Genomic DNA, 14,561 nt, shown 5'->3' with positions numbered 1-14,561 from the left:
ACAAGGCTCCGGTCCTGGATGGCCTGACCGCCTCCTTTCATAAAGAATATTCAGGTCTAATAATCCCCCGCCTGCTGGAGGTATTTCAAGATGAGCTGGAGGTGGGCTCATTGCCTACCTCAATGCGTGAGGCTGTACTCTTCACGCTTCTCAAGCCCGATAAGTCTGCTGACCATTGCGACTCTTACAGGCTCCTGTCGCTCATTAACATCGATAACAAGATTTTCGCAAAAATCCTTGCAAATAAATTACAACTACTGCTACCAATAATGATTAGACCGGATCAGTCCGGGTGGTTCATACCGGGTCGCTCCACAGTGCCCAACCTCCGAACTATGTTCACAGTTATGCACTATCTCCACTCACAAACAACAGCACTAGCTGCGCTGCGTGACGCTACCAAGGTGTTCGATACTCTGTAGTGGGGCTACTAATTCCCCTTCCTGATGCGAATGGGACTTTGATCTATTTCCTCGCAGAAATGCATATCCGCTACACGTTGCCCACTGCTCCGCATCCGATTAAATGGACAAATATCAGATCCGTTGCCGGTTGGTAGGGGTACAAGACAGGGTTGTCCCCTCTCGCTATTGCTTTTTGCGATTGTGATGGAACCCCTCGCTGCACATATCTGCCAGCATCACGTCACTCGAGGGATAGGATTTACAACACTGAGCCTGACCGTATCCGTTTACGCAGATGACGTCACACTTTACGTGATTCATCCTGAGCAAAACGTATCCCCTTTACTTCGCGAGATCATTCGCTTCGGTGGACTCTCAGAGGTACAGATTAATTGGAACAAGTCAATACTTTTTCCATTGACGGATGCCACAGTTCCGTTCCCCACAGAATACCCACTCCAGTGGGCATTGGGACCCGTCAAATACTTGGGTATATATGTCAGCAGGGACTTGTCCGAGCTCTGGCAGGCCAATTGTGGTAGGGCAATGGCGTGGCTGGAAGAACGCATTCCCGTATGGTCCAAACTCCCTCTGTCTCTGGCGGGCCGCATCGCCGTCGTGAAGATGGTTGTTCTGCCCAAGTTTCTCTATTTCTTCATTAATATCGCTACTCCACTGACACAAGCCTTCTTCCACCGACTCCGATCAAACCTTATTGCGCTGATGTGGGCTGGGAGACAGGCCCGCGTCAAGTACGAAATACTGACGAGACCATAGCTCCAGGAGGGACTCTTCGCCCAAGCACACTTCCTACACTACTGGACACATCCCACACCCTTCCAGCCGCGGTGGAGATTGACGCAGTATCCCCATGGCCCTTGTCCACAACCCTTTTCGTCCCCTACAAAAGGCCTGCTGCTGAAATTGACACTTCACTATGTCTGCGGTGGACATGGATCGGAATGGCGCGACGAGTGGGTATTCCCTTCCTATACGCCCCCTCGGTCCCGTTAGCAAAACACCCCTTACTGCCTCCTCTACAGGATGGCGGTGCTTGCACCTGTGTGCCTAGGCTTGAAATGAACACCTTTGCTGACCTCTTACTGGACGATCACTTCTGTGACCCGCCGGCGGCACCCAGCGGCCCACTAGACACTTTTTTGTACTATCAATTGGGGGCGACTTGCCGCCGGCTTTTCCCATCATTTCCAGCGCCACCTGCAACACTCTCTGCGCTAGAATACACCTATACCACCACTTCACCGCGAAGACTCAACACAACAATCTATTGAGCCATGCAACGCCTCCCCTCTGCTGATCAACTGCCAGCCCGGAATGCACGGGAGGACGATCTTGCCTCTCCTCTCACGGACGCACAATGGTCATTCTGCTGCAGCCAACTTGAACTAATCTCTCCAAACTATTGGCTGCGTCTCATTCACTTTAACTTTTTACATCGCACATCGCGCCTCAGTGTTGCTGCACAAAATGGGTATATCTCCGGATTCACAATGCACACGCTGTCCCGCTGACACAGCAGATTTTCTTCATCTCGCCTGGCACTGTCCAGCGGTTGCAGCATACTGGGCTGAGATATATCGGGCACTAGGGGACATCATACAGTTACAGCTGACGCCCTCCCTGCTCGTGGGCCTGTTTGGGCACGTGGCGGACATACCTAACCCCACTCACAGACTTGCTGCGCTATTATTACTTCTCGCAAGTTTCCAATGTGCTGGGGTAGGCACTCTAGCACCCAAACTGAAAGACTGGCTACGGGACATTGTTTATTGTCATGAACAGTTGTCAACTTACTGGGAACTGATACCTCTAAGGTCCAGACCACTGGACATTTGGGATCCTTTCCAAGACTATATTCGCCCCTTCTCAAAATAGCCCCTAATTCAGTGCCCTGCCGTACAAGGAACGCATGGTCAAACAGTTCAGTATTAATATATCAATGGTGTATGGTGCGAGGGGGTCTGTGTTGTCAGGGGTGTGATTAATATGCTATGTATCTAATCTTTTTACAATGTGTACAATATGCCAACAAACTAAATAAAGTTTAAAAAAATGACAGTTTAATAAATCTACAAATCAAATTGAGAACAGGAAAAAGCCTAGTAATGTAAATTTTTTATTAATCATATAGACTGATAATTTGAGCACACGATTCTCCCTTTCCTGTGAATTAACCTCCTTAATCTTAATTGAGATGAAGCGTCAACAAGGCCATGTCCTTCACCATCCCTAGATGTTAACTGGTGCTTGCTGTGCATAGTTACTGTCCTTGATGCACTTCATTTCAGACTCAACTCCTCCCTCACATTAACCTCTTCCTTATCGCACCCTTTACTTCCTCAGCCAATCCAACTCCTCTTCCGAATCTCAAATCAGATTCAACTACACCTGAAACTCACCTCAATGTTTCCCTGCCTCACCTTCAACCTCATTTCAACCTTACCTCATCTCCTCACCTCAGTCTGTTTCATTATATTATTAAATCAACCATGAGTTCAACCTCAAATTTGTATTTATCCTTGCTTCATTACACTCCACTCTGCATCAGCCTCATCTCATCTGTCTTATCTTAGCCTCAACGCATATTAAATTTCAATTTCATCTCAGACGCACACATCCTCCCATCAACGTTGCCTCAAATTCAGATTTCCTTCAGATACCCTTCACTTACCTAAGTAAATTGGTGAGATTAAGATTAAGCTTTCAGTATTATCACACCCCAACTTTAATATAATTCCAGTCCCAAGTCAACCACACTCATTAATTTCACTGTACTCCTTACCAGTTTCAGTTTAAAGTCACTCATCTCACCTCCGCATCATCCCTCAAGCATATACCTCCACCTCACCTCACTCTTATTCCCTGCTCATCTCAGGTTAGCCTCAATTTCACCCCTTCTCATCTGAACCTTACATTGCCTCCATTTCATCTTACATAACCCCGCTCATCTCCTCACCCTTTCCCAACTTCATGCCAGCCTCCTCCTCCTCACATCAGCTCAACATAACCCCATCCCAGCATCAACTTAAACTTACACCCAACCTCGACATCTGCTTCTCCCCTCAGCCACACTCCCCTCAACCAAATCCTTCCCACTTCCCCTCAACCACACCATTATCCTCAATCTCCTCTGAACTCTCTTCCCTCCTCATTTATCTCTCCACCACAACTTCACCTTAACACTGACTCATTTCAACCTTATCCCTTCTCGCCCCACTCCCTCCTATTAATCGTCCCATTCTCACTTGACCCACTCCTATTTATGAATGTTAATGCTTGTAGATTAAGGATGAAGAGTGTCACAATACGATTTCGCACCACACTTATGTTTCTGTGGTCATATGGTTTGAGATAGAAACACTTGTGTATATATAGCCAGAGTAGTTTAGTAAGGTCAGATTTTCCACAGGAAATGCATTTTTGGTTTTCTTAATAACCTTGGTGCTGTTTGACATATCTGCACTTAATGGAAAGTTTTGCTTTGATCCGTTAAGCAAAGGCTAAGAAAATGAAGGATCCTAATATTTGGCAGAAAGTTGGAATTTTACTGTGACACCACGCTTGTCATTATTTAGTGTCAATCTGTTCCATACATTTTGAGAAATAGGCATTTAAAAAGCACTTGGATGGCCATGAACAGGTTAACTACTAGAAAAAGTTAGTGATATCTGGGCAGTTGGTGTCCAGCTATGCTATGATTGGTCAATTTAAAGGGTAGTGGTCTATCCTGATTGGCTAGCCACAATATGTTGTGGCAGTCTTTACAAGACTCAGGGACATGTTCCATACATCCTGAAAATAAAAAAAAATAAAAAAGAGGGGGGGGGGGTGCGGGGTGAGCCCACCATGACCCCAAGTGGGATGTGGGATGGATCTCCAAGTGACCAACCATTGATTAGCGGGCCACAACATGTTGTGACATCCATTACAAGACTCAAGACATGGTCCCCATTGAAATGCATTGTAGTGAAAGCCTGTTTTTGAGGGTTACAAAAAGAAACCCATATAAAGGGGGAAAACAGATTTTAGACACAATATAAATCATTTGTTGGCAGTGCCAAACTGATTTTAGGAATTGTGGTGTGTTCTAAGGTGATTTTACCCTGTGAAAAAATCAGATTCCCTCCTGGGATTTTATGAACCATGTTTGAGTGAACAGTTCTCTCGTGATTTTCTCATAAGGTTATCGAAGGTGCTCCAGTAGCTAAAATTAGCACACATTTCTATAAGGTCACACTATCATTATCAGCCATGTGAGAACAAAGTCTGATATTCTTACCAAAACCTACTTCAAAGAACAGCAGCAGCCTGCCAGTTGATTCCACGTGTTCTAATTCCGATTTATTACTGTTTTCTAAATGAACAAGAAGAGTGTTAACTTTCTGCATTTATGACAAACTTGTGGCACGCTTGAATGCCATCTTTATGGCATCAAAGCTGTAAAACCAAGCGTTTCCTTTAGAAATGAATTAAATGAGGTGGTTCATTTTGTCATAGAAATTATCTAGAAAGCTAAAATGAGGACACATTTTCTATAAGTTATCAAATATCTTCCCACACAGAAAAAACTGTTTTTAGTATGCTGAGTGAAACATGTACTTTCAACACCAGCAGCAGTCTGTCAGGTAACTCCCTAGTGACCGACTGCACTGTCCTCACTAATGGGCCTATTAGTATGGCAGGCGGATCGCCACTGCCCAAACGGCGGTGGCGATCCGCACGCCATAAAACACCACCCGCATGCACATTACCCCCTGCCATATTAGTATGGCGGGGGTACCGCGGCGGACGGGAAGACCGTCTGCTAGACACCATATCAGGATGCAGGTTGGGGGCCCGTTGCGGGTCCCCAGGATGTTTGGGGGTTGGTGGGGGGGCACTTGGGGGTACCTATGGTACCCCCCTGCATTTGCATGCACAACATGGCAGGCACCGCGTGGTGCCTGCCACGTTGTGCATGCAAATGCACAACATGCATTTTTGGCATTGCGGCGGGTGATGCTGAAAGCACCGCCCGCTGCAATGTTATAAATACAGGATGTGCCCGCCAGTGTGGCGAGCGCATCCTAATCACCCCCACGGGACCGCCACACTTATGGCGGGCGATCCCTTTTTACGTCAGGATGGCGGGCGGACAAAGTCCGCCCGCTATCCTAATGATGGCCTTAGTTCTAAAGAATAGCTAGAGTGATAACATTTTGTATTCAAGACAAAAGTGAGGCACACCCTAATGTCATTTTGTTGGAATAGGTTCAGGTATGAAGCCAGTGGGTTAAAAATGGGAGGGGTGGTACAGGGTTTTAGTAATGTGAGGCATAAGTATTTTTGAGGGGCAAATATGTGTTAAAAGAGTAGACGTCTGCACAAATACCACATCCCCTTTCCACTCCTGTTTACTCACCCAACCAATCTTCTCAGTTGCTTAACCACTTCCATATTTTAAAATAGTAAACGTTTTGGTAGATCAGCTTTGTGCACAGTCGTGGTTAGGAGCTGGCATAGGCATGCCCATGGAGGAGATTGGGCGCAGGCCCAGTGGCCAACCCCCCACAGCGCAGGGCCTAAGGCTGTGCATGGTTATGGTTGAGTGCCAGTAGAGGATTGGGTGCAGGGCCTGATCATGAGTCCAGGCCCTGCAGACAACCCCCGCTGCGCTCGGCCTAAGGTCCTGCGCAGATTAAGTTGGGAGCTCGAGTTGGGTTGGACACTGGGCCAATTTAGAGTAGGATCAAAACCCAAAAACTGTATTGAAAAAACACACAGAGGTTAAAGGGATGTTCAAGTTAAGTGTTGAAATAGAACAAGAACTCATTTTAAAAAATCCCAAAAACAATGAGATTTGCCAGTTATAGTCTAATCAATTAATTATAACTTGTGCCCCATCAAGCACTGCTTATTATTTTTGGACACGCGCAGATACTTTAAAAGTTTTCTAGAAATGTTCCATCTCCATGACAATATAGGGTATAACAGTCACCTTCATCTGATAAACAGAGACGAAAATGCCAACTGAGTTCCACTTTAGAATGTTTATTAAAAAAATTGCTAAAACTTCAAATTAATGCAAAATGATAGGAGAGCAATTGTGCATAAGGGTGGGGTCTGGGAAAAGAAGGGGGGGCTACACAATTGTGTAGTAACTGAGTTCTGTTTACAGTCTACTAAGGGATACCCAATCCCAAGAAAGACCAAGCATTTGCAAACAATTATTTCTTATTTTATTGGCCTGTTGGCTTTCCCAATGTTTTTTGCTGATGTTGTTCAGCATTAGCAAAAAAAAACTGAAAAGGAAAGAAAGAAATATGCAAAAACATGGCCAGTGCTAGAGACCGTATCTGTGGTTGCACATATGCAAAAGCTACTTAGATCGATAAATAAAAAAAAATCAAATGTGATTTGTGCAACAGTTCTTTTTGGAGAGCAGTGCAGCCTAGTAGCAAATGTCAGTTGTTGGGATCTTTAAAAAAAAATTAGTTAAAAAAGAATTATCTAAATGACCACAAGAGGAGTGGAATAAGAGGAGGAAATGGGGAAAGTGGAGGGAACCAACAAGATGTGGGTGTTTTGCAAGGAAGTAACATACGCATGTGACAATGCTTTTTGGAGTGCAGAGTGGCCGAGCAGCAAATGGCAGGTGCCTGGACCTTAAAAAACATATATACCTGTTTATTTCAAGGACTGTGATGGGGGATGGTGCTGGAGAGGGATGTTGGCTGTTGATGGGGAAACAACAGTGTGCGGGGTGGGTATTTGGGGAGGTAAACAGCACACAAGAGAGAGAGAACAAGAAAATAAATGCAGCCACATGGAGAAGGTAATGTAAAAAGGAAAAATATTCTCTAAATGTGAGCAGTGGAAGGATACCAGTGAGTCGCTATCAAAAGGATGGTAAAGAGACTCTGCTCCAGGAGAGGGCCACACACAAAAATGGGAAGGCAAGGCATCAAATAAGAAGCAGCAAATGAGATTACCAATAGAGCCAACAAATGAAAGGCAATGGCTGACCCAAAGCTCACTGTAAGTATTGATATAGCCCACAATGGTAAAAGCTGTCTTTAGGGGAGACCTAAAACTGTAGCGGAGGTAGGCCTGAGGTTGATTAACACCCTTTGTGAAATAAGTTCACTGTTTTTACAGTGGCGGCCGGTAAGTTTTGGAGGAAGGTGGGGGGTGGGGCACGCACACATACACAACACTCGCAGCCAGCCATGCACACACACACACACACGCACACACGCACACACGCACACACACACACATCCATTCACAAGACGTTTTACCAAACATTCATACATACACGCACCAAACATTTATTTAAAATAAAACACACTTACCAGCAGCCAGCTCTGCGTCAGAGGTTCCAGGAGGCTTGGGACTGCTGCCTTCCCTCATGCAGAAGTCCCAATGTCATCATAGTGTGGGATGGGGTCAGGGAGACTGCTGACCCCACTCTGTGATGAAGTGTCACTGATTGACATTCGACCCTCGGCGCTTCAGGGCTTAACACTGAAGCACCCAGGTGCGAGAAAATCAGTGATGCTACCCCTCGAGGGGAGGGCCTCCGGGACCTTTGTCAAGCTGCGGACGTCACGCCCACAGGAGCTATGACTTCCTCAGCCCAGCAAAGTTCAGCTCAGGCAGCCAGAAGCCTGCACGTTTTGCGCATGTCTGGCTCCTGGCTGCTTGAACTGAAAGTGCACAGTGTCTGTCAGGCTGACCTTTGTGCAGCCTGACAGACACTGTTCCCGAGGGGCAAAAGGTGGAGGAGCGTGGCCCCTCAGCCCCAATGGACCGGCTACGCCTGTGTTTTTAGTCATCCAGTCCTTTAGTGTAAAGATGTGGATAATATGTTAAGGGCACTTAAATCCAATTACTGGGACATTTTTTTTAAAGCAAAGTCATTTAAATTAAAATACATTTATGTTTTTCTCTCCAAGGGTAACATTTGCCGACTGCGCTTAACTCTGCCTGTTGATGATGCATCAAATTCAGAACAAAACGATGTTAAGGAGAAAACAGAAAAGGTAAGCACTGTATTGTTTAATGTAAATAATTAAACATTTCTGAAGATTTTCCATTCACTTTTTTGTATGTAGATTTTTTTTAAAACGGCAAAATCATATCCGAGTTGCTGACTCTTTTTCTGAAAATGTGGCTCCTAAAGTTAACCCATGACTTTGTCTTGGGGTTTCTAACTGCACACTGTAACTGGAAAAGTTCTATCCAACCTTTCAGAAATTCTGCCAACCGAACCTAAAAGTAATAATGACCAATTATAATGCTAATTAAACTTTTGCCATTATGTTCTATTCGACCAGCCTCTCAGGAATTTTGCCTTCCCAGCATCTAAACATCATAATTGTCATATGTAATAAAGAATTCATGGTTTGCCGCCTGTCAAAGGAGCAGCCTGTTCTTGATCACACAGAACTTGAAACATTTTGTAGAATATATGGAAGTGGGGGTCAACAAGTACAGGTGAAACCATATGTAAGGGTTTCATGGAGCTAGGTTGGCTTTTCCTAGCTGTAATTGCCTAGCAGATTCGCAGAAATTTCCCTTTCCCTTCCCTGGACCAACACAGGTTTGTCTGATTAATCATAGAGCAATCCGGAAGAATGTAATTTTGGCCATTAATTGTTTTTTTGGGAAAATGAGCTGTGATGCTATATGATCTATCCTGCAACTGTAAGAATTAAAGGGAATAGAATAGTACTTTTATTAAGTCTGTTAATTAAATTAAATGTGGAGAATTGTGTGCATGGAAACATATCTATCTACTGTTTTGTTTGGTCACTGTATTTAGCTTAACTCCTTTTTTGGCATAAAAAAGAATGGCAAGAATTAGTTGTGAATATAGTAGCCGCTTTAAAGAAGTACTCAATAGGTAGTAAAATGTAGCTTTATTCAGAGAGTCCATAGGCCTCACAGGTCTTGGGGCCCTGTGCCACTGCACCTGCTGCACCAGTGGTACTTACACCCCGTTAGTGCCTGATCTACAGTTTGTCAGAGGTCGGATATTCCATTTCCAGTATTACAAGTGCGTTAAAGCCTATGACATTTCTAGTAAGCATATCCGTCATATTTGTAGTGACGTAACTCTCCTCCGCCAATCTCTAAATCAAATTAGACCTTTCCCAAGCTTACGGTTTTTAAGATATCTGGGGTGAAGCGGAAACAGACGGAGTAGTCCCGGGGTGTAGGATGCATATGTAATGAGCACCGGTGAATAGTCTGTTTTGCCCCTGGGTAAGTGTGAGACCTCTAGTACCCTTTCTAACCCCGTTGCCAATGTAAATATATAGTAGATCCTTGAAAGACTATTATGAACGAGTGGAAAGTGTATTGTCGCTCCTGTGGGTGTCTGATGCGCCATATATCAATGAGACCAATTGCATCAGTAACTTCGACTAATTTAAGGTTTACACTGCTGGGGTCCCTAGGGTCTTTCTATCTATGGTTGCGTCCATCGTAGCATTGAAGTCGCCCCCCACAATGAGTTTGCCCTGCGGGAGTGATAATAGGAATTTTCCCAGGGGCGGGAAGGTTGTCTGGTGTAGTATTGGTGGGATATAAATAGATACCAGGTTATAAGACCGTCCCTCCCATTGACAAGCTATCGCTGCATATCGTCCCTGGTCGTCCGTCCAGGACCCCTTCAGTATCAGTGGGAAGCGTTTATTAATTAAAATCCCCACCCTCGAGAACCGGAGGTAAATTCAGAGTGCACCGCTATTTTGTAGCCCCATCTATCCAGGGCCTTACATGCCGAGCCCACGAAGTGTGCTTCTCGTATCAGCGCGACAGCCGGGCGCTTACGTTTGATGTATTGGAGGACAAGTCCCCTTTTTATTTTGTCACCAAGACCATTTACATTCCATTATATCACAGTGAAAGGAAGGTGTGATGTCATAGAGGTTGAAAACTGTGTGGGTGAGACGTCCCTCGTTGTGTCTATTCGTGTCGCGTGTGACATCCCATATGTAGGAGTGAAGAGGGCCCTGTGATATGCGCGTCATGTTGTCAGCATGTATGTCATTAAGTATCGCACCATGTTTCTGTACCAAAACAAACGATAACCCAATTAACTGATACCTTCCCCCCCTGCCTCCCTGCACAGCAGACTTAAAACTACCTGCCTTCCCAACTTAGCAGAGTACTTATTTCCCATGACTTTATACTTGCGTAAGGGGGAGAGCTATGCAACAATCTCCGTAAGTCATCCCCTTAAACTGCAGTCTATAGCGGCTAAATGTTCACATCAAGATGTCTCGGCCCCAACAGCGAATGTCTCTGGTGCCGCCATGCAGGATGTCCAATGCAATCCATGTCAATGGATTTCCAGCAACGAAATATATTGTTGTCGGTTCCTCCTGTCCCTGCTATTGGGTTGCCCCCCAGTTAGTCCTAAGATCCCTTAGGCGTGATATTAGTCTGAGTTCTCATCAGCGTTCAGTTGTGAGCCACCTGATGCTTCCATCTCCCTGATGATGCCGACGACGTGGGTTGGTGTTTATGTTTCTGTCCTTGCCTCTTGGATCCTGCGGCAGGGCGCCATCCCTCCAGCCAGTCGTGGGCTTCCTCCAGTGTCATGAAGCACCAGCTTTCTCCCTCTGCCTCTACCCTCAGTTTTGCCGGAAACAACATTGCGTACTTAAATTCTCGATTGCGCAGTTATTTCTTGACATCTAGAAAATTGCGACGCTGCTTGGTCACAGCTGCTGTGTAATCTGTATAGAGGGTCACAGTGCAATTGTCCACATGTAGTGAGGGGGAACGCGCGCCTCCTGCAGAGTCGTATCCCGATCCCAGAAGTTGAATATGCGTGCCAGTATGGGTCTGGGGGAGGGGGCCCCAGCCGGGGCCTTCCCCAGGTACTCTGTGGGCCCTCTCCACTGAGAAGAAGCTGGATAGTCCACGTAGCTGTAGTTGAGTTTTAATGAGGTCTCCTACAAAGAGATCCAGGGCCGGCCCTTTGACGCTCTCCGGTACCCCGACCAGGCATATATTGTTGCGCCTCAATCAGCCTTCCTGATCATCAAGCTTGTCCGCCATTTGTTTTTTCGCCCGTTCCAGTTGTCGCACCTACTGCTGCAAAGCCGGTGTATCTATGGAGAGAGCTGCCTTGGTAGTTTCCACCTCTGCTATTCTTGTATTCTTTTTTTAAACATTGGCACGCAGTAGTGTAATGTCTGTGGAGATTGTACCAATAGATATTTGTAGCTGATGCAGGGTGGTCATTATATCCTATGGAGTGACCTCTTTAGGTTTTTCAGTCTGTGGGCCACCTCCACTTTCTGTGAGCATTGCTGGTGTGTCCGGCTGTTCCTTGTGGAATGCATATTTTTCCAGCTTGATGCTTTGGACCGGGCATTGGCCTCGGCCTCCCATGGTGTCCAGTTCGCTGGGCGTCGCGGCAGGTCACTGGGGGGGGGGGGGGAGGGGGAGGGGGAGGAGGAGGAGGGGAGAACATTAGTCACCGCTGCCTGCCAGCGGGAGTATCCTCCGCGCGTGGCCTTTCCTGTTTCCCACTAACACCCCTCCAAGAGCGGGTACTATTGCATGGGTTCCGCCCCAGCTCTGTCGTATGTTCAATGCTGTATCTCCGTCTCCACTCGGTATCTCCTGATGACTATACTGCGCCCTGAGAGTATATTGGGCTCCTCCGTTGTCGCAGTGCCCCTTGTTCTGTCGCTGTTCAATTGGGTTATTTGTCGTCCCCCTCAGGTGTCGTGGAGGTCAATCTTCTTTACCCCAATGAAGAGCTGAAATAGAGTGCAGGCGGGAACCTACGACCCGCAGAATACGTTGCGCCTCCCTTTAGTGCCACCACAGGATGGTCCAGGAGTTTATGGCTTAGGGCGTATGGGGTCCCGCTGCCTTGGTGCCGCCAACCTCAAGAATATTCGCGCTGCAGCACCTACATGAGCGGGCCTCTCTCCTCCACAGGCCCGCGCCCTCACCACCGCTCCGGATTTTCAATACTCTGGATTTGCTTCACTTGTGCGTGGCAGGTAGTCCGGGGCACAGCGGTGGCTCGAGGGCCTTGTACCGGTCGAACAGATACTCGCATGACCCCGCCCACGTCCGAGTTGTCCTTGCGGCGTAGGCGACAACGCTTGGCCCTGGCCTGGGCTCAATGCGGTTCTCAAGCACTGTTTACCCCCCTCCGGTGAGTTCAGTACCTGGATGTCGTGTCTGGTCTGGACCATTGCTTCGTGCCGTGAGGCTTGTCTCGCTGTGGCCGGCTTAGCTCTTCACGTTTCCCAGATCCCTTCACCAACTGCTGGGGACCGGGCCGATCTCGCCTCCGCCGTAGGCGGCACCTGATTCACGCGAGGCCCCGGCTTATTTTCAATTCATTGGCCGTGACTCCGCCCCGCAGTCCCAGTCATCGCCGGTTGCTCGCACGGAGATCAAACTTGCGGCAGCCGTGCTCTGGTTGCTCCGGGGCTACCTTTTATCACTCTGAGTTGATGTTGCCGCCGGAATAATTACAGGATTATAGTGGTGTTAGACCTGTCAGCCCTAGGGTGGTCTTACCCAGTTTTTTTTGCCCTTGTCGCCTCATTTTTGCCGCCATCTTTTTGTTGGACCTAGGCCTCTGGGCACCTTACCACTGCCAAACAGTGCTGAGGTGCAAGTGCTCTCTCCTAATAACATGGCTACCACAGGCCCCTGCTACTGCGGAGTGGCCATTGAATACACGCACTAGTAGTTAGGAGCAGGCTGGGACATCTTGATACTGTATCTTTGCCATCCCGCCTTTTTGTCCCATAGATCAACATGTGGAAGATCCTGGAACCTTCCAGCCCTGGGAGGGGTTAAACTTTGCCGCCTTTACAGGAGGGTCACCTGACCAAGGGGTATAAGAGGAAAGGAGAAACCGAGAGGAGAAGCGCGAGCGTGGGAGACTCACCGCCGCTGGCCAGACATCCGCCTGTAAGCGCTGGGACAAGGAGAAGCGCTGCACCCTGATTCACCGCCGCGGCCCAGGCGCCGCTTAAGATCTCCGCTGCGGCCCCCGAAGCCGGGGAGGGCCGCCGCGGTAGTAGGGAAGGCCGCGCTAGGCCTCGGAGCGTTACCTCGTGGCGGACGTCATCGGCCGCGTCTGGTGGCAGGCGCGGCCCCATTGGTTCCTGCGGCCGCGCCCTCTGGTAGTCTCCGTCCAATTGGCTTCCGTGCCTGGCCCCCAGAACGCCGCAACCCCATTGGCTCCCGGGCCGAGGAGAGACCCGGAAGGCCCGGAGCCAACTGTGAACACCGACGCGGGGGCTCCAAGGAGAGCGGGAGCTCCAGACTATACCCCCCCTCCCCCCCAAGCTAGGACAGAGCCGTGCAGGCCTATTGAGGCCAGAAGCATTCAGGTAACCCCCCCCCCCCCGCGGGAGGGCAGAGATCACCGGGGATAGGGTGGCTGCCAAGGAGCCACGCAGAATCGGAGTGGCAGCCCCGTGATCGCCCCTCCCCTCAGGGAGCTGCACCCGGGGCCTGAAGGCCCCATTTGAATCTTTGTTGTGGAGCGGTTGAGCCGGACTGGGCATAAGACTGCGCTAGTTGTAGACGTTCTGTCACCTGGATTAGCCCTTGTTCTATGTTTTGCTTAGAGTGCCCCTACGTAGGAAATGTTGCCTAGAATGTCCCTAACAACCAAGTGCTATTCTTATTAATGGGATCACAGAAATGTTGTTGCCTATGATGCCCCTGATTACTGAGCACCTTACTGTTATGTGCCTAAAGTTTTGAGAGATGTTTATGCTAGCTGCATAAGTATATACGAAGAGTTACCTACCGGCGCTATTTACCTGAATGAATTAATTGCTGCCCTGAGATTACCTGCTCCATTTACTTGAATGAATTTATTGTTGCCCTGAAATTAGCTGCTGTTACTGAAATGAATTGATTCGCCATGACTTGAATTAGATAAAGGATCTTGTTTTACGAACTAGCTTGGTGTGGTGTCTTTTCATTGTGTGCGCATTATTGAGTCCGGGTGAGTGAGTGCTGCACAACTGCTTTACACAATGCCTTCGGGTGCCTTCCTACCTCGCGCCAAGCTACCGTGTCGGAACTGGTGACCCCAGTTCTAACAAGTGGAAAGTGCCTTAGATTGCGGAGCGCTCTCAGGCTGCGGCC

At 47.8% G+C, this 14,561-nt stretch overlaps 1 protein-coding gene across 3 annotated transcripts in view; it reads left to right on the top strand.

Moving 5' to 3' along the window:
- MYZAP (myocardial zonula adherens protein) overlaps nt 1-14,561 on the top strand; it is a 476,299-nt gene that overhangs the window by 57,397 nt on the left and 404,341 nt on the right. For all 3 annotated transcript variants that reach the window (XM_085644097.1, XM_085644095.1, XM_085644096.1), the window contains exon 2: nt 8,363-8,449. In XM_085644097.1, the coding sequence (XP_085500223.1) occupies nt 8,363-8,449 (87 nt within the window). The remainder of the gene's footprint in view (nt 1-8,362; nt 8,450-14,561) is intronic.

This window comes from Triturus cristatus, chromosome 3_1, assembly GCF_964204655.1.
Source record: "Triturus cristatus chromosome 3_1, aTriCri1.1, whole genome shotgun sequence".
Lineage (NCBI taxonomy): Eukaryota > Metazoa > Chordata > Amphibia > Caudata > Salamandridae > Triturus > Triturus cristatus.
Note: the sequence above shows the minus strand (reverse complement) of the source record. Positions and strands in the feature narration are given on the sequence as shown.